Source organism: Ursus americanus, chromosome 30 (genome assembly GCF_024610735.1).
Source record: "Ursus americanus isolate L20-20 chromosome 30, mUrsAme1.1.p, whole genome shotgun sequence".
In the NCBI taxonomy this organism is placed as follows: Eukaryota; Metazoa; Chordata; class Mammalia; order Carnivora; family Ursidae; genus Ursus; species Ursus americanus.
This window is the reverse complement of record NC_142156.1, coordinates 28,183,975-28,199,321: the sequence shown is the minus strand read 5'-3', so window position 1 is coordinate 28,199,321 and position 15,347 is coordinate 28,183,975. Positions and strand designations below refer to the sequence as shown.

The 15,347-nt window shown below is 37.8% G+C and overlaps 1 protein-coding gene across 2 annotated transcripts in view; it reads right to left on the bottom strand.

Annotated features, from left to right (window-relative positions):
• The window catches only part of RNMT (RNA guanine-7 methyltransferase), a 41,347-nt gene that overhangs the window by 16,108 nt on the left and 9,892 nt on the right, over window positions 1–15,347 (bottom strand). For both annotated transcript variants that reach the window (XR_006782913.2, XM_045815130.2), the window contains exons 5-8: window positions 14,352–14,467; window positions 13,195–13,376; window positions 12,507–12,671; window positions 8,936–9,053 (exon numbers count right to left, since the gene is read on the bottom strand). Coding sequence is in view for 1 of the 2 variants with exons in the window: in XM_045815130.2 (XP_045671086.1) it covers window positions 8,936–9,053; window positions 12,507–12,671; window positions 13,195–13,376; window positions 14,352–14,467 (581 nt within the window). In the remaining variant the exon portion in view is untranslated. The remainder of the gene's footprint in view (window positions 1–8,935; window positions 9,054–12,506; window positions 12,672–13,194; window positions 13,377–14,351; window positions 14,468–15,347) is intronic.

Sequence of the window (15,347 nt, the reverse complement as noted above, 5' to 3'; positions counted from 1 at the left end):
GTGGAGTAGCGGACCCTATTTCAACTGGTCCCCTGAATCGAGCTGGTTATCTACCAGAACATTCTGAACACCCACTAAATCAGCCTGAGATGTAAGAAGATATATCTGGATCCCTACACACAGAACATCTCTGGGGGTTGGTCTCGAGGTCTGAAGTGGGGAACCGAGAGTCTGAGGGCAGATATCGGAAGATAAATGGAAGGGGGAGAGAGCCTCCATGAACATGCACCGGGAAGGCAAAAATCTCCTGCGCTGGGGACAGGGCACAGACACGCAGACTGGTAGCAGTGGGGAAAGGTCTTTAGGTCACCACACTACACTGAAACCTGTAGCTCGGGAGCGTGTGCGCAAACCAGGAGCGGCTGGTGGATTAGAAGCAAGAAGGGCAGAGAAATGCCCGGCCCTGGGAGCGAGGACTGGGAGAGCGGCTGTGGGGTTCACAAACCAGGACGCTTCGGGTTTTTAGCAGCACAGACAGAAATGCAGTCAGTGTGGCCTAGAGAGCTCAGTGAAGAGTAGACTGAGATCTCTCTGTTCTGAGACAGAAGTCTGGATACGGTCACTTCGGCTCTGACTCTCAGAAGAGACACAGAAAGCCACCAGAGAACAAAAGCCCCCCCAAAAATGGTTCTCAATGAACCCATCCCCCTCCACTGGGGGTAGGGCAACTCTGCCCAAACAGGGTTGCCGGAGTATCAGTGTGGCAGGACCCTCCCCCAGAAGGCAGGCTGGAAGAACAAGAAGCCCACATCCCTAAGGTCCCTATAAAACAGGTCCATCTTGCTTGGGTCCTAGTCAATAATTTGGACTCTGTACATTCCAGCAACCACACCCCATCAGAATGACAAAGAGAAGGAACACCCAACAAAGGAAAGAAACAGGGACTGTAGCCTCTGCCACAGAACTAATGGATATGGATATAACCAAGGTGTCAGAAATGGACGTCAGAGTAACAATTATCAAGATGATATCTAGGCTTGAGGAAAATACTAACGAAAATATAGAATCTCTAAGGGCTGAAATGAGATCTAATCTGGCAGACCTTAAAAAGGCTATGAATGAAATGCGATCTAAACTGGATGCTCTGACTACCAGGGTAAATGAGGCAGAAGACAACTTAGTGAGTTTGAGGATAAGAAGATAGAAAAGAAGGAAAACGAGGTGTCATAGGAAAAACGAATCCAATTTAAGAAACTAAGCTGAGGGAGATTAGTGACTTGACGAAACATTCCAATATCAGAATTATTGGGATCCCTGAGGGGGTGGAGAAAGAGAGAGGTCTCGAAGATATATCTGAGCAAATCGTAGCTGTGAACTTCCCTAATTTGGGGAAGGAAACAAGCATTCATGTCCATGAGGCAGAGAGACCCCTCCCAAGATCAGTGAGAACACACCCAGGCCCTCACGACCTATAATAGTACAATTTGCAAATCTTAGATCCAAGGAAACAATCTTGAAAGCGGCGAGGGGGAAGAGATTTCTTACGTACAGACGGAGGAACATCAGAAGAATGTCAGACCTGTCCATAGAGACCTTGCAAGCCAGAAATGGCTGGCAAGACCTATTCAGAGTACTAAATAAGAAGAACATGCAGCCAAGGATACCGTATCCAGCATGGCTGTCATTCAGAATACATGGAAACCAATGAGAATGAAAACACATTGGTCCAAAACCTATGGGATACTGCAAAGGCAGTCTTAAGGGGGAAATACATAGCCATCCAAGCCTCACTCAGAAGAATAGAAAAATCTAAAATAGAGACCTATACTCACACCTTAAACAACTGGAGGTGGAACAAAGGAACGGGCCTAAGCCACAAATGAAAAGAGAAGTAATTAAGAATTAGAAACCAGAAATACAATAGAGCAGATCAACGAAACTAGAAGCTGGTTCCCTGAAAGAATAAGACTGATAAACCACTGGCCAGACTTATCCAAAAGAAAAGAGAAAGGACCCAAATTAATAAAATTATGAATGAAAGGGGAGAGACCACGACTAACACCAAGGAAATAGAAACAATCATTAGAAATTATTATCAACAACTATATGCCAATAAATTAAACAACCTGGAAGAAATAGATGCCTTCCTGGAAACCTATAAACTACCAAGAAAGAGAAAGGAAGACACTGACAACCTAAATAGGCCAATATCCCGTAACGAACTTGAAGTGGTGATCAAAAACCTCCCAAAAAACAAGAATTGAGGGCCTGATGGATTCCCTGGGGAATTCTACCAAACATTCAAAGAAGAAATAATACCTATTCTCCTGAAGCTGTTTCAAAAAATAGAAACAGAAGGAAAATTTCCAAACTCATTCTATGAGGCCAGCATTCCCTTGATCCCAAAACGAGGCAAAGACCTCATCAAAAAGGAGAATTACAGACCAGTATCCCTGATGAATATGGACGCCAAAATTCTCAACCTGATCCTAGCTAATAGGATCCAACAGTACATTAAAAGGATCATCCATCACAAGCAAGTGGGATTCATCCCTGGGATGCAAGGTGGTTCAACATTCTCAAACCAGTGTGATAGAACACATTAATAAGAGAAGAGACAAGAATCATATGGTCCTCTCGATTGATGCAGAAAAAGCATTAGACAAAATACAGCATCCTTTCCTGATTAAAACACTTCAGAGTGTAGGGACAGAGGGTACATTCCTCAATTTCATAAAAACCATCTATGAAAAGCCTACAGTGAATATCATTCTCAGTGTGGAAAAGCTGATAGCCCTTCCCTTAGGATCAGGAGCATGACAAGGATGCCCACTCTCGCCATTATTGTTCAACACAGTACTAGAAGTCCTTGCAACAGCAATCAGACAACAAAAAGGGATAAAAGGTATTCAAATTGGCAAAGAAGTCGTCAAACTCTCTCTCTTCGCAGATGACGCAATACTTTATGTGGAAACCCAAGAGAATCCACCCCCAAATTACTAGAACTCATACAACAATTCAGTAACGTGGCAGGATACAAAATCAATGCACAGAAATCAGTTGCATTTCTATACAGGAACAATGAGAAAGAAATTAGGGAATCGATTCCACTTACAATAGCAACAAAAACCATAAGATATCTCGGAATAAACTTAACCAGAGAGGTAAAGGATCTATACTCTAGAAACTATAGATCACTCTTGAAAGACATTGAAGAAGACACAAAAAGATGGAAAAACATTCTATGCTGATGGATTGGAAGAATAAACATAGTTAAAATGTCTATGTTACCCAGCGCAATCTACACTTTCAATGCCATCCCGATCAAAATATCAATAACAGTTTTCAAAGTGCTTGAACAAACAATCCTAAAATTTGTGTGGAACTAGAAAAGACTCCAAATCACCAAGGAAATGTTGAAAAAGTGAAACAAAGCTGGGGGCATCACAATGCCAGATTTCAAGCTATGCTACAAAGTTGCGATCAAGACAGCATGGTACTGGCAGAAAAACAGACACATAGACCAATGCGACAGAATACAGACTCTAGAAATGGACCCTCAACTCTATGGTCAACTACTCTTTGACAAAGCAGGAAAAAAATATCCAATGGAAAAAAGACAGTCTCTTCAATAAATGGTGCTGGGAAAACTGGACAGCTACATACAGAAGAACGAAACTCGACCATTCTCTTACACCATACACAAAGATAAACTCTACATGGATGAAAGACCTCGATGTGAGACAGGAATCCACCCAAATACTAGAGGAGAGTATAGGCAGTAACTTTAACATAAGGCACAGCAACTTCTTTCAGGACATGTCTCTAAAGGCAAGGGGAACTAAAGCACAAATGAACTTTTGGGACTTCACCAAGATAAAAAGCTTCTGCACAGCAAAGGAAACAGTCTACAAAACAAAGAGGCAACCCACAGAACAGGAGAAGATATTTGCAAATAACATTTCCGATAAAGGGCTGGTATCCAAGATCTATAAAGAACTTCTCAAACTCAACATCCAAAAAATAAATAATCAAATAAAAAAAATGGGAGAAGACATGAACATACATTTCTCCAAAGAAGACATACAAATGGTTAACAGACACATGAAAAAATGTTCAACATCATTAGCCAACAGGGAAATTCAAGTCAAACCACATTGAGATACCACCTTACATCAGTTAGAATGGCAAAAATTAACAAGGGAGGAAACAACAAATGTTGGAGAGGATGTGGACAAAGGGGAATCCCCTTTCACTGTTGGTGAGAATATAAGTTGGTACAGCCACTTTGGAAAACAGTATGGAGGTTCCTCAAAAAGTTAAAAATAGAGCTATCCTATGACCCAGCAATTGCACTACTGGGTATTTACCTCAAAGATATAGATGTAGTGAAAAGAAGGGCCATATGCACCTCAATGTTCATTGCAGCAATATCCACAATAGTCAAACTGTGGAAGGAGTCAAGATGCCCTTCAACAGATGAATGGATAAGGCAGATGTGGTCCATATATACAATGGAATATTACTCAGCCATCAGAAAGGATGAATTCCCACCACTTGCATGGACATGGATGGAACTGGAGAGGATTATGCTAAGTGAAGTTAAGTCAAATAGAGAAAGACAATTACCATATGGTTTCACTCATACGTGGAATATAAGGAATAGCATGGAGGACATTAAGAAAATGAAGGGGGTAGAAATCAGAGGGGGAGATGAACTATGAGAGACTTTGGACTCCTGGAAAGAAACTGAGGGTTTCAGAGGGAAGGGAGTGGAGGAATGGGTTAGCACAGTGACGGGTAATAAGAAGGGCATGTATTGCCCAGAGCACAGAGTGTTGTGTGCAAACAATGAATCATGGAGCACTACCATCAGGAACTAATGAAGTACTGTATGGTGACTATCATAACATAATAAAAAAATTTTTTTTAAATAAATTATGCACACACAAAAAGAAAAAAAGAATGAAACAATGGCTCTGAATAACACAGCAGACCAGATGGATTTAACATATATTCAGAATATTCTATCCTAAAACAGAAGAATACACATTCTTTTAGAGTATACATGGAACATTCTCCATGACCACACATTAGGCCACAAAACAAGCCTCCACAAATTCAAAAAGATCAAAGTCATACCATGCATCTTTTCTGACCAAAGTGCTATGAAACCTGAAGTTAACCAAAAGAAAAATCCAGGAAGACCACAAATACTGGGAAGTTAAGTAACATGCTAATAAACAATGAATGGGTCAACAACTGGGAAATAAAAGAAGAAATTAAAAAGTACATGGAAACAAATGAAAATGAACACACAATGGTCCAAAACCTTTGGGATGCAGCAAAAGCAATACTAAAAGGGAAGCTTATAACAATACAGGCCTACATCAAGAAGCAAGAAAAATCTCAAATAAACAACCTAACCTTGTACCTAAAGGACACAGAGAAAGAACAATAAACGAAACCTAAAATCGGAAGAAGGAAGGAAATAATAAAGATCAGAGCAAAAATAAATGATGTAGAAACTAAGAAAATAACTGAACAAAAAGCAATGAAACTAGGATCTGGTTCTTTGAAAAAAATCAAGAAAATTGATAAACCTCTAGCCAGACTCATCAAGGAAGAAAAAGGACCCAAATAAACAGAATCATAAATGAGGAAGGCAAAATAACAACAAACACCATAGAAATACAAACAATTATAAGAGAACATTATAAAAAACTATATGCCAACAAATTGGACAACTCAAAAGAAATGGATAAATTCCTAGAAACATATAACCTACCAAAACCGAAAAAGGAAGAAAAAGGAACTTTGAACAGACTGATAACCTGCAAAGAAACTGCATCAGTAATCAAAAAACTCCCAACAAACAGAAGTCCAGGACAGATGGCTTCCGTGCAAATTCTATTAAACATTTAAAGAAGAGTTAATACCTATTCTTCTCAAACTATTCCAAAAAACAGAAAAGGAAGGAAAACTTCCAAGTTCATTCTACGATGCCAGCATTGCCCTGATACCAAAACCTGATAAAGACACCACACACACACACACACACACACACACACGCACAAACACACAGAACTACAGGCCAATATCTCTGATGAACATAGATGCAAAAATCCTCAACAAAATACTAGCAAACTGAGTTAAACAGTACATTTAAAAAAAATCATTCACCATGATCAAGTAGGATTTATTCCTGAGCTGTAAGGATGGTTCAGTATTCATGAATTAGTTGTGATACATTACATCAATAAGGAAAAGGATAAGAACCATATGATCATTTCAATAGATGCAGAAAACACTTCTGAAAAAATACAACATCCACTCATGCTATAAACCCTCAACAAGGTATGTTTAGAGGGAATCTACCTCAACAGAATAAAGGTCATATATGAAAACCCAAACCCACATCATCCTTAATGGGGAAAAACTGAAAGCCCTTCCGCTAAAGAGGTCAGGAACAAGACAAGGATGTCCACTCTCACCATTTTTATTCAGCATAGTACTATAAATCCTAGCCACAGCAATCAGACAACAAAAAGAAATAAAAGGCATCCAAATCACTAAAGTAGTAAAACAAGAAACAGACTTTTAGTTATAGAAAACAAACGAATGGTTACCAGAGGGGAGAGGTGGGTGGGCGGGACTGGTGAAAAATGGATGGGGATTAAGGAGCGCACTTGTCCTGATGAGCACTCTGTGATTAAAATGAAAACTTAAGAAAAAAAAAATACAGATGAAAAACTTGAGTCAACAGAGAACCCTGTGAGTTCAAGAAGATAAGGAAAATAATCCAGCCTTCAAATTATGGGCAGTCTTCCTATTTCTCTCTCTCTCTCTCTCTCTCACACACACACACACACACAAAATGCTTTGTTTTTAAGGCTATGTTGGCCAAATGTTTATTCAAATTACTTCAAGCACTACTCTTTTTTTAAAAGATTTTATTTATTTATTTGACAGAGAAAGAGACAGCCAGGGAGAGAGGGAACACAAGCAGGGGGAGTGGGAGAGGAAGAGGCAGGCTCCCCGCGGAGCAGGGAGCCTGATGCGGGGCTGGATCCCAGAACACTGAGATCATGTCCTGGCCCAAGGCAGACGCGTAACGACTAAGCCACCCAGGCGCCCCTTCAAGCACTATTTTTAATCCATTTCAAGTAGCATCCCCTTATACTGTGAAGTGTACTGGTTTGTAATACATGTTAAATCAAAACAGAACGAATTACATAGAATACTTAATATTTTTAACAACCATCTACTCTACAAAGGTTATATATTCTTTGTAATTCCTTTGTCTTTTTATAACAAACCAGCTAACAAGGAATCACTTTAAACCTAGATCTTCCTGATGAATTTTTTTTTTAAAGATTTTATTTATTTATTTGACAGAGATAGAGACAGCCAGCGAGAGAGGGAACACAAGCAGGGGGAGTGGGAGAGGAAGAAGCAGGCTCATAGCGGAGGAGCCTCATGTGGGGCTCGATCCCATAATGCCGGGATCACGCCCTGAGCCGAAGGCAGACGCTCAACCGCTGTGCCACCCAGGCGCCCCCTTCCTGATGATTTTTTAAGAAAATGATCCAGAAATGTCTACTTTGCTATCTTCTCTTTCCTCTTTCTTTACATGTATCCCACAATAAGCTCAGATATTAGAAATTTAGCAGTTTGCTGTGTAAGTACATTTTTTGTACATGCAAAAAGCACCACCAAGAATGACAACCTACAGGCATGTGTGTGTGGTGATTTGTACACACACACTTTTTCTAGTTTCTTCTTTTCCCTCAAAATAAAAAGAAGCTTCTCCTGCTAAAAGAAAGCAAATACAAATATTCTTAATTCTAAAATACAGAAGTTACAACCAATAAAGAATGTAACATTTTAGTGGTTTAGTGGTTTCAAAAGATAATTTAGGATTTAAAAAGGACCCTTCCACTCCAATAGGGAAAGTTGTATGGATGCTATAGCAGGAGACTTTTGTTTAAAAACCACCTATAAAAACTAAAAAAAATATGAAGGTTAATAGCTTTGTGACAAGGATAGAAGTCATGTATCCTTTCTGGGCCTCAGACTGCCCATTTTAAAATATGGAAGGTGACTGCTTTGCCTACTTTGTGGGGTACTGGCAAGATAAATAAGAGTATGATTAAAGTACTTTAAAAAACATTCTAAGTTGAATGCACTCCTAAAGAAGTTTAATGATCATCTGATTAATATGATCCTGTTGATCAAGCATAAAAATGTTCACTGACGATTTCAGACCAAATTAAATATTGATAAGGAAAACTAACTAGTCAATGGCTACACGAGTCAAAACTTGTGTAGAAGCTGCCATTGCTGCAATTAGGAAAAGAAGGAGTCCAGAAGCAGGTCCCAGCAACAATATAGTCTAAAAACCCAGAATCTTGCTAGATAGTCAGCAAAGAACAAAATTAGGCATCGTATGAGCTCATCTTAGACCCTGGTCAGGAAGCTTTTAAATTACTAACGTAACGAAAGGGCAATATTGTGAAGAAGTAGAGCAATAATGCACCCCAGGGGACATTTGGTATGTCTGGAGTCATTTTTGGCTGTCACAACTGGGGGCAGGGGTGCTACTAAAATCTAGTGCATAGATGCCAGAGATGTTGTTGAACACCCTAGCGTGAACAGAACAGCCCCTCACAACCAAGAAATTATCTGGTCCCAAATGCCAACAGTCCTGAGGTTAAGAAATCCTATTTAAAAGCAGTACTATCTAGAAAACAGAATTTGATGATAGCATCACTCACTCACTCACTCACTCATTCATTCATGTTTTTCCTGAGTACCCACCAAGGAAAGTTCCTGTAATGAACTCTATCCTAGGTGCTGAAGAGTCTAGAGTGGTTCAAAATAATCTGTGTGATTTATATAAATACTGAGCATCTATATGGCCTTAAAAGGAATCTCAGACAGTCAAACAAGTTTACCAAGACCTGGAATATTTATACCTTTTCTAAATACCTACCTCCAGGGCCTGCATTCGTTTTAACAGCATTTTATTTTCGTTGTTCTTAATCTTTTCTTCATAGAATTCCAGAAATGTTTTTTTGTAGACTAGTTTCATATTGTACTTCTTCGCCATTCTGTCCAAAACAGATTACTTAATGAAAACGTTTCCAAAATATTTGTAATTCCTCCACAGTTTACTTTGATACAATAGTGACAATTTCTAGGCACCAAAAAAGCTAGCATCATAAATTCACAGTAGGATGATACAAACTGAATGAAGAGTAACATACCAATAATTACACCTATAAGATAACATGCATCCTAAATCTCAATGGGTCACAGGAAATTCTATCACTGTAACAAATAGGTCAGGAAGTAAAATGAAAGGCTACGAGATGGGGATGAATAGCTGTAAGGAACACTTTTCTATTAATTCCATTTTATTTAACTTGATCCCTCACAGTGGCATTAAAAACAGCTGCCATTCCTTCTTAAAATATTCTCTCTCAGCTCTTGGATTCTCTGGCAAGATACACTATTAATCTTTATAACACATCTTGGGCTGCTTCTTCACAGTTTGTTTTACAAATTTCTTTTACCCAACTTCTAAATTTTAATATTCTGAAGAGTCTGGCCCAGAGCATTACTCACTTTCTCTTCCCTGACTTCATAAAGCATGCCAACAACTATCTGTAGCTCAGCTCTCTCTTGTCACACTCATTTATTCCACCGGTTCCTAGAAATCTCCACCAGGATGTCACAGGTACCCTCTAACTTTCCAAATCCAAAGCTGAACCCCATTAGACTGTTCAACCAATCTTTGCTATCTCAGTAAATCTAATGATTCATGCTAGAAACCTGAGAGTTCTCCATGCCACCATCCTCTTTCCAATGCTCCACACACCACTACATCCCATTTACCTATAAAATGTTCTTCAAATAGTTCTTCTTACACTTCATTGGCCGCCAACTTGCTTTATTGATTTATTTATTTATTTATTTTTAAAGATTTTATTTATTTGACAGAGAGAGAGACAGCCAGCGAGAGAGGGAACACAAGCAGGGGGAGTGGGAGAGGAAGAAGCAGGCTCCCAGCGGAGAAGCCTGATGTGGGGCTCGATCCCAGAACACCAGGATCACGCCCTGAGCCGAAGGCAGATGCTTAACGACTGCGCCACCCAGGCGCCCCACCATCTTGCTTTAACTACCACCACCACTCAGCTATAATACTTCGCTTGTTTCCCTGCTTCCACTCTTACTCTCCCTCAAGGAATTTTCCAACTGCAGCCAGAATGAGCTTTCAAAAAAATACATACATGTCACTTCGCTCATTTATGCCTTTCACTGGCTTTCCAGCACACTTAATAGAACACAATTCAGAAGCATTTTGCATTGCCTCTAATACACTCATCTATAAAGGAATGGTTCCTTGGGGTACCTAGCAGGCACAGTCCATACAACCATACAGCACGTGACTCTTGATCTCAGGGTGTTGAGTTCAAGCCCCACACTGGGCATAGAGCTTACTTAAAAAAAAAACAATAATAATAATGCTGCCTCATCTTGAGCCACTTGGGCCCTGATTCCTTACAAGCCACACAAGGGTTTTCCTTCAGCTCGTTCACATACATTGTCCCTTCTACTCTTCAACCGGCAAACTTCTTTCCATCCTTTAGATGTTGACTTAAACATCACTTCTTCACAGGTGGATTACTTAAATACTCAATTACATTAGGTCTCCCTGTTATACTCTGGTTTTTTTTCTACTGCGTTTTCCAAAGTTTATGGTATCTATACCTGCTGACAACATAAGGGGTCTGGGGAGGATCTCAGGTAGCAGGTACAGCAGGAGACGAAGGGAAAATAACTTTGGAAGGGTTGATGAGAAGGTTTATGAGGTGATATTAAGGCAAGGACAATGAAAAAGAATATCTATGAGAGCCACTGGGCTATGTATGTAAGAGGCATTAGGTAAGGCAGTGCTCCCCATAATCTGAATTAACCCTTCTTGGAAAGACAACATGAGTAAAGTTAAGAGTCTCTTCTATTCTAGGCAGTTCATTTTCTACCATAAGTCTCCAAAATAAGCCTTCAGAAATAAAATCAAGTTTTACACCTGCGAAATATCACAATTACAAAGAACTAAGACTCAATCTGACCAATTTGAATAGGTTTGCCATATAAAAGCTAATTATATTTTGGTTCAGTTTCTTAATAAAACTGCAAAAGGGCATCTCAAAATCCCATGCATTTTCAGATCCTGTCTCACTGAATGTATAACTGTTTTAGTAAATAATTTTTTAAACATTTAGATATTATAGTGATGACTTGTGACTTTACATGTGCATCGCCATTAAGCAAATTAAGTATAAAAGATAGCTAGTGCTTCCTAGCATTTAAAAAAACTTTCATTACGGGGCACCTGAGTGGCTCAGCTGGTTAAATGCCCAACTCTTGATTTTGGCTCAGGTCATGATCTCAGGGTCCACGCTCAGCAGGGAATCTGCTTGAGATTCTCTCTCTCACTCTGCCCTCCCCCTGCCCCCGCCCCTCACACTCTTGCATTCTCCCTCTCAAATAAATAAATCTTTAAAAAAAAACAAACTTTCATTATATCCTTTATCTTTTTAGGCCTACTCAAATTACCAACTTCGTTAACCAAAAACACCAAGCCCACATACTAAACATATGTAATGACATACTAAAAACATTTAATTTCTCCTTTTACAAAGGTGAAGAGCAGAAACATTTCCTAAGTTTACTAATGTTAAGGGGGAAAAATGATTTAAATTTTTAAATTTTATAGTTTATCAAATAAAATTTTTATATATTATAGAATTCTAAAAGTCTTTTATCTATAATTTTATAAGCTGACTGAGGCACAATTCAAATAATCACCAGCTCAAAATAAACAGCAAATAAAGCTCTTCTCTTTCCTCAGTTAATAAAAGACTTCTGTTTTAAAAGCAGGAAATCAAGTTTGGTCAACTGTGACATGGCCTTATGTCTAAATTGACTCCTCCATTTTCCTTCTCAGGGAAACCCCAAGACCCAGGGATCTCATAAGGTCTTGAAGCTTTATCTGATGAAGCCTGGTACCCCAACTTTCCCTGTCTTTGTACAGGACACCGAGAACCAGGTGCATGAGTGAATACATTTTGAATCAGGATTTAAGGTTCAAAGCTATAGTGAAACGTAAAACAACTTTTAATACCTATTCTCATCAAAGGAGGAGCTTTGCTTTATGAAGACTCATTTTATATTACCAAAGTTACTAATAGTTTTTTAAAAAAAATATTTCACTATTTGCAAAGTCAGGTATTTTCTGTCACAAGATGAAGGCAACAGACTCCCTTTCTTACCTACAGGATATAGTTACAATGATGAAAGAAAACTAAATATTAAGCAAGGCTATGGGAGGCTATGGCATAAACCAGAATTTGAGGTTAGTCTTTTTTTTCCTTTTTACAAGGCTATACTTTTTCTTTGGGTTCCATTTAAAATAAGGAATGAACAGAAATACTTTTTTTTTTCTTTCTTTCTCTTAAGGTAAGAAGAGAAGAGTAACAGATTAATGACATTCTTACTCATTTAGCAATGGAAAATAGACCAAGAATTCAGGGACATCCACAACACCTTCCAAGTTGAAGTCATATTTGCAGCCAAATAAAGGGTAATCTCCTTTCTTCTGAAACTTCACAGTATAGATCTCATTCCCAAATGATTCTGTTTCTGAAGCTTCAAGGCGTCTTCTATTAAACGTTATCCCCAAACCAAAATAAAAAGATTAAAGTTATTAGTTCAGACTTACTCTGATCAGATTATGCATGTGAAAAAACTACAGGATGCAATTTTGAAAAGATACCTGATCAGCTTTTTAACTGGATTTGAGCTACTTTTAAGAAGCAAGACATTAACAGATCATTAACAATCTCACTAATGAAATTAGGCTGGAAATTAGGCTTCACTATCATGACTACTGGCTAAGTCTCTGAGTATCTGATCTAGAGTTTGTGTAGCACTATAACCTCTGGCTGGATACTTCGTCAGTCTCCAATTTACCCATACAGATGTTTTAAAGATTCATTTGTAAATCTATCTTTTGACCTTAAATGCTGAGTATCTACATCTACTCAAATACATTATCAAAGTACTCAGCCTTTATAAGATTAACATGGCAGGTTTTATAAACTTTATTTCTGATAAACATTTGCTACTTCAAAATAAGCTTAATTCTGAGTATTTTATAAACCACAATATATTAAAAGCACTTACATCAGTTCAAAGCTATTGGGAGTGGTTCCAATAAAATAGCCTCCAGGGCTCAGTGTCTCACAGGCATTTCTGAGCATCATGTCAGCCTGCTCATAGGATTCAAATGAATAATGACAGACAAACTGACAACTGCAGATGTCAAAGCACATTTCTGGGTCACGAAACTTGTTAATCAAAAGTTCCTGAAACAAAATTAAAAACTAAAATGGGTCAAGATTTTGCAGTTAACTACAATATGAAAACTTTTTACTAAGTTAATGTCTAGAATTAGGGTCCTTAAAATAAAAGTAGACATGCCCTCCCAACCACCAACCTTTCTCTCATTATGTATAATGAGGTCCACAATGAAATGATCTTTTCCTTCTGGTTCAATAGAATTTGATTCCCATTTTCACAGTAATTTAAAAACTAAGGATGAAATCATGTTTCAAAATCTATCAACCAAATATGACATTTAAAAAAGCTGATGCTTTTATTTGGCTTTACTTCAAAGCTAAAATAAAAGGACGTTGAACAATAACCTTGATTAAAAAAAAAAAACCCCACAAAGCTGGCCTTTGGGACACTTTAAAAGTGCAGAAGTGTTTTTAAAGGTTTCCAACATTCTAGCAGTACACTACCACTTTACCTTTTCACTTTCACAACTGCAAACAAAATGTGTAGGATTAAAGATATCCATAATAGTTTAATGAGCTGATGAGTCAGACAAAGCATTAGAGTTTAAGGTGAAACTTTCACTATTCAAGTGCCTCTGTAGTTCTTCAACTTCATAGTTGTTAAGAAATTCAGAAACAAGTGCAAAGTGCAAAACATCAAACTCTGATATGTTGGGAAACTACCCCAATGAATTACAAGGTAAACAAAATGTAAGTTCAGTTCTATTTTAAAATACTGGAAAATAAATCTTGTCTGAACAGAAAAGCAACAAATAAATGATTCCTAAAGTTCAAATTATTAAAAGCAAAAAATTCGCAGAAGTGGGTCATTTAAGGAAATTTATCATTAACAGAATTTCTAGATGACACTGAAAACGCATGTCCTGAGATTTTTAGTGTTTCAAAGTACATTTTAAAAGAACTAACTGCTTTTTAAAACACATCATTCACCTGAACTAAAAATATTAAACTTAAATTGACAAACTGAAAAAAATTCTGTACCTTTGAACAATCAGCAGTTACAAATTCTGCACTGAAAATATATTCATTATCACGACAACGATTTTTCATGTCCTCATATCGCTGCTGACACTGTTTAACAGAAACATCAGCAATATCTGGAAGGGGGACAGGCATTAGTAACTGGCAACAAAGACCCACAGAGAGAAAATATAAATGCACAGATGGCTCAAATCTGGACATTAATCCTAACTGATAAACTTCAGCATGAAATCTATCCTTAGTAAAAGCAAAAAGGTTCTATTTCCTTCAAAACAGAAAGTATCTGTTTCAATGCAAACGCCTTATTATTTTTCAAAAGGATTAAAAGCTTTCTCAATAAGTACTGATAACAGAAAAGTTCTATCATGATTTTTAAATGCTTATTCTAAGTTAAAAGCAGAAAGTTTAGACTCCAATTTGAATTATAAAACTTTAACTATATGCCCAACTTTGAAAAAATATCAAGGCCCAGCTTTGAAAATATCGTTTATTTTTTCTTAATAAAAAGTTATTTGCTTTTTCCTGTGTTGAGATTTGCAATGATGGTGCAAAAGCAATGGAAAGTAAAGCTGGCACCTTATCATGAATACAAGGTAGCCGTGCACCAAACGATACAGGTAATACCTGGTATCTTCTTCACCACTATAAGCTAGCACGGGGAAAAAAACCCCAATTTCGTTTCAAATGTTACTGATAAAGCAGTAAAATTTGATTTTATTAAATCTTGGCTCTTTTTCAATATTCTGTGTAATGAAATGGAAAGTAACAGAACATCTGTGCTACCTAACAGTCTAAACAGGACTGGTGTGACTATGTTCTGAGCTGTACTAGCCACTTTTTTCACAGACAAGTGTATTCACTTGAAAGAACCATTGACAGACAAACTGGTTATTCAGACTTTATAATTTGGCAGACATTTTCTTGAAAATGAACAAAGTGAGCCTCTCACTTCAAGAAAAATAAAAGAACAGTATTTGTTACCAATGATAAAACTTG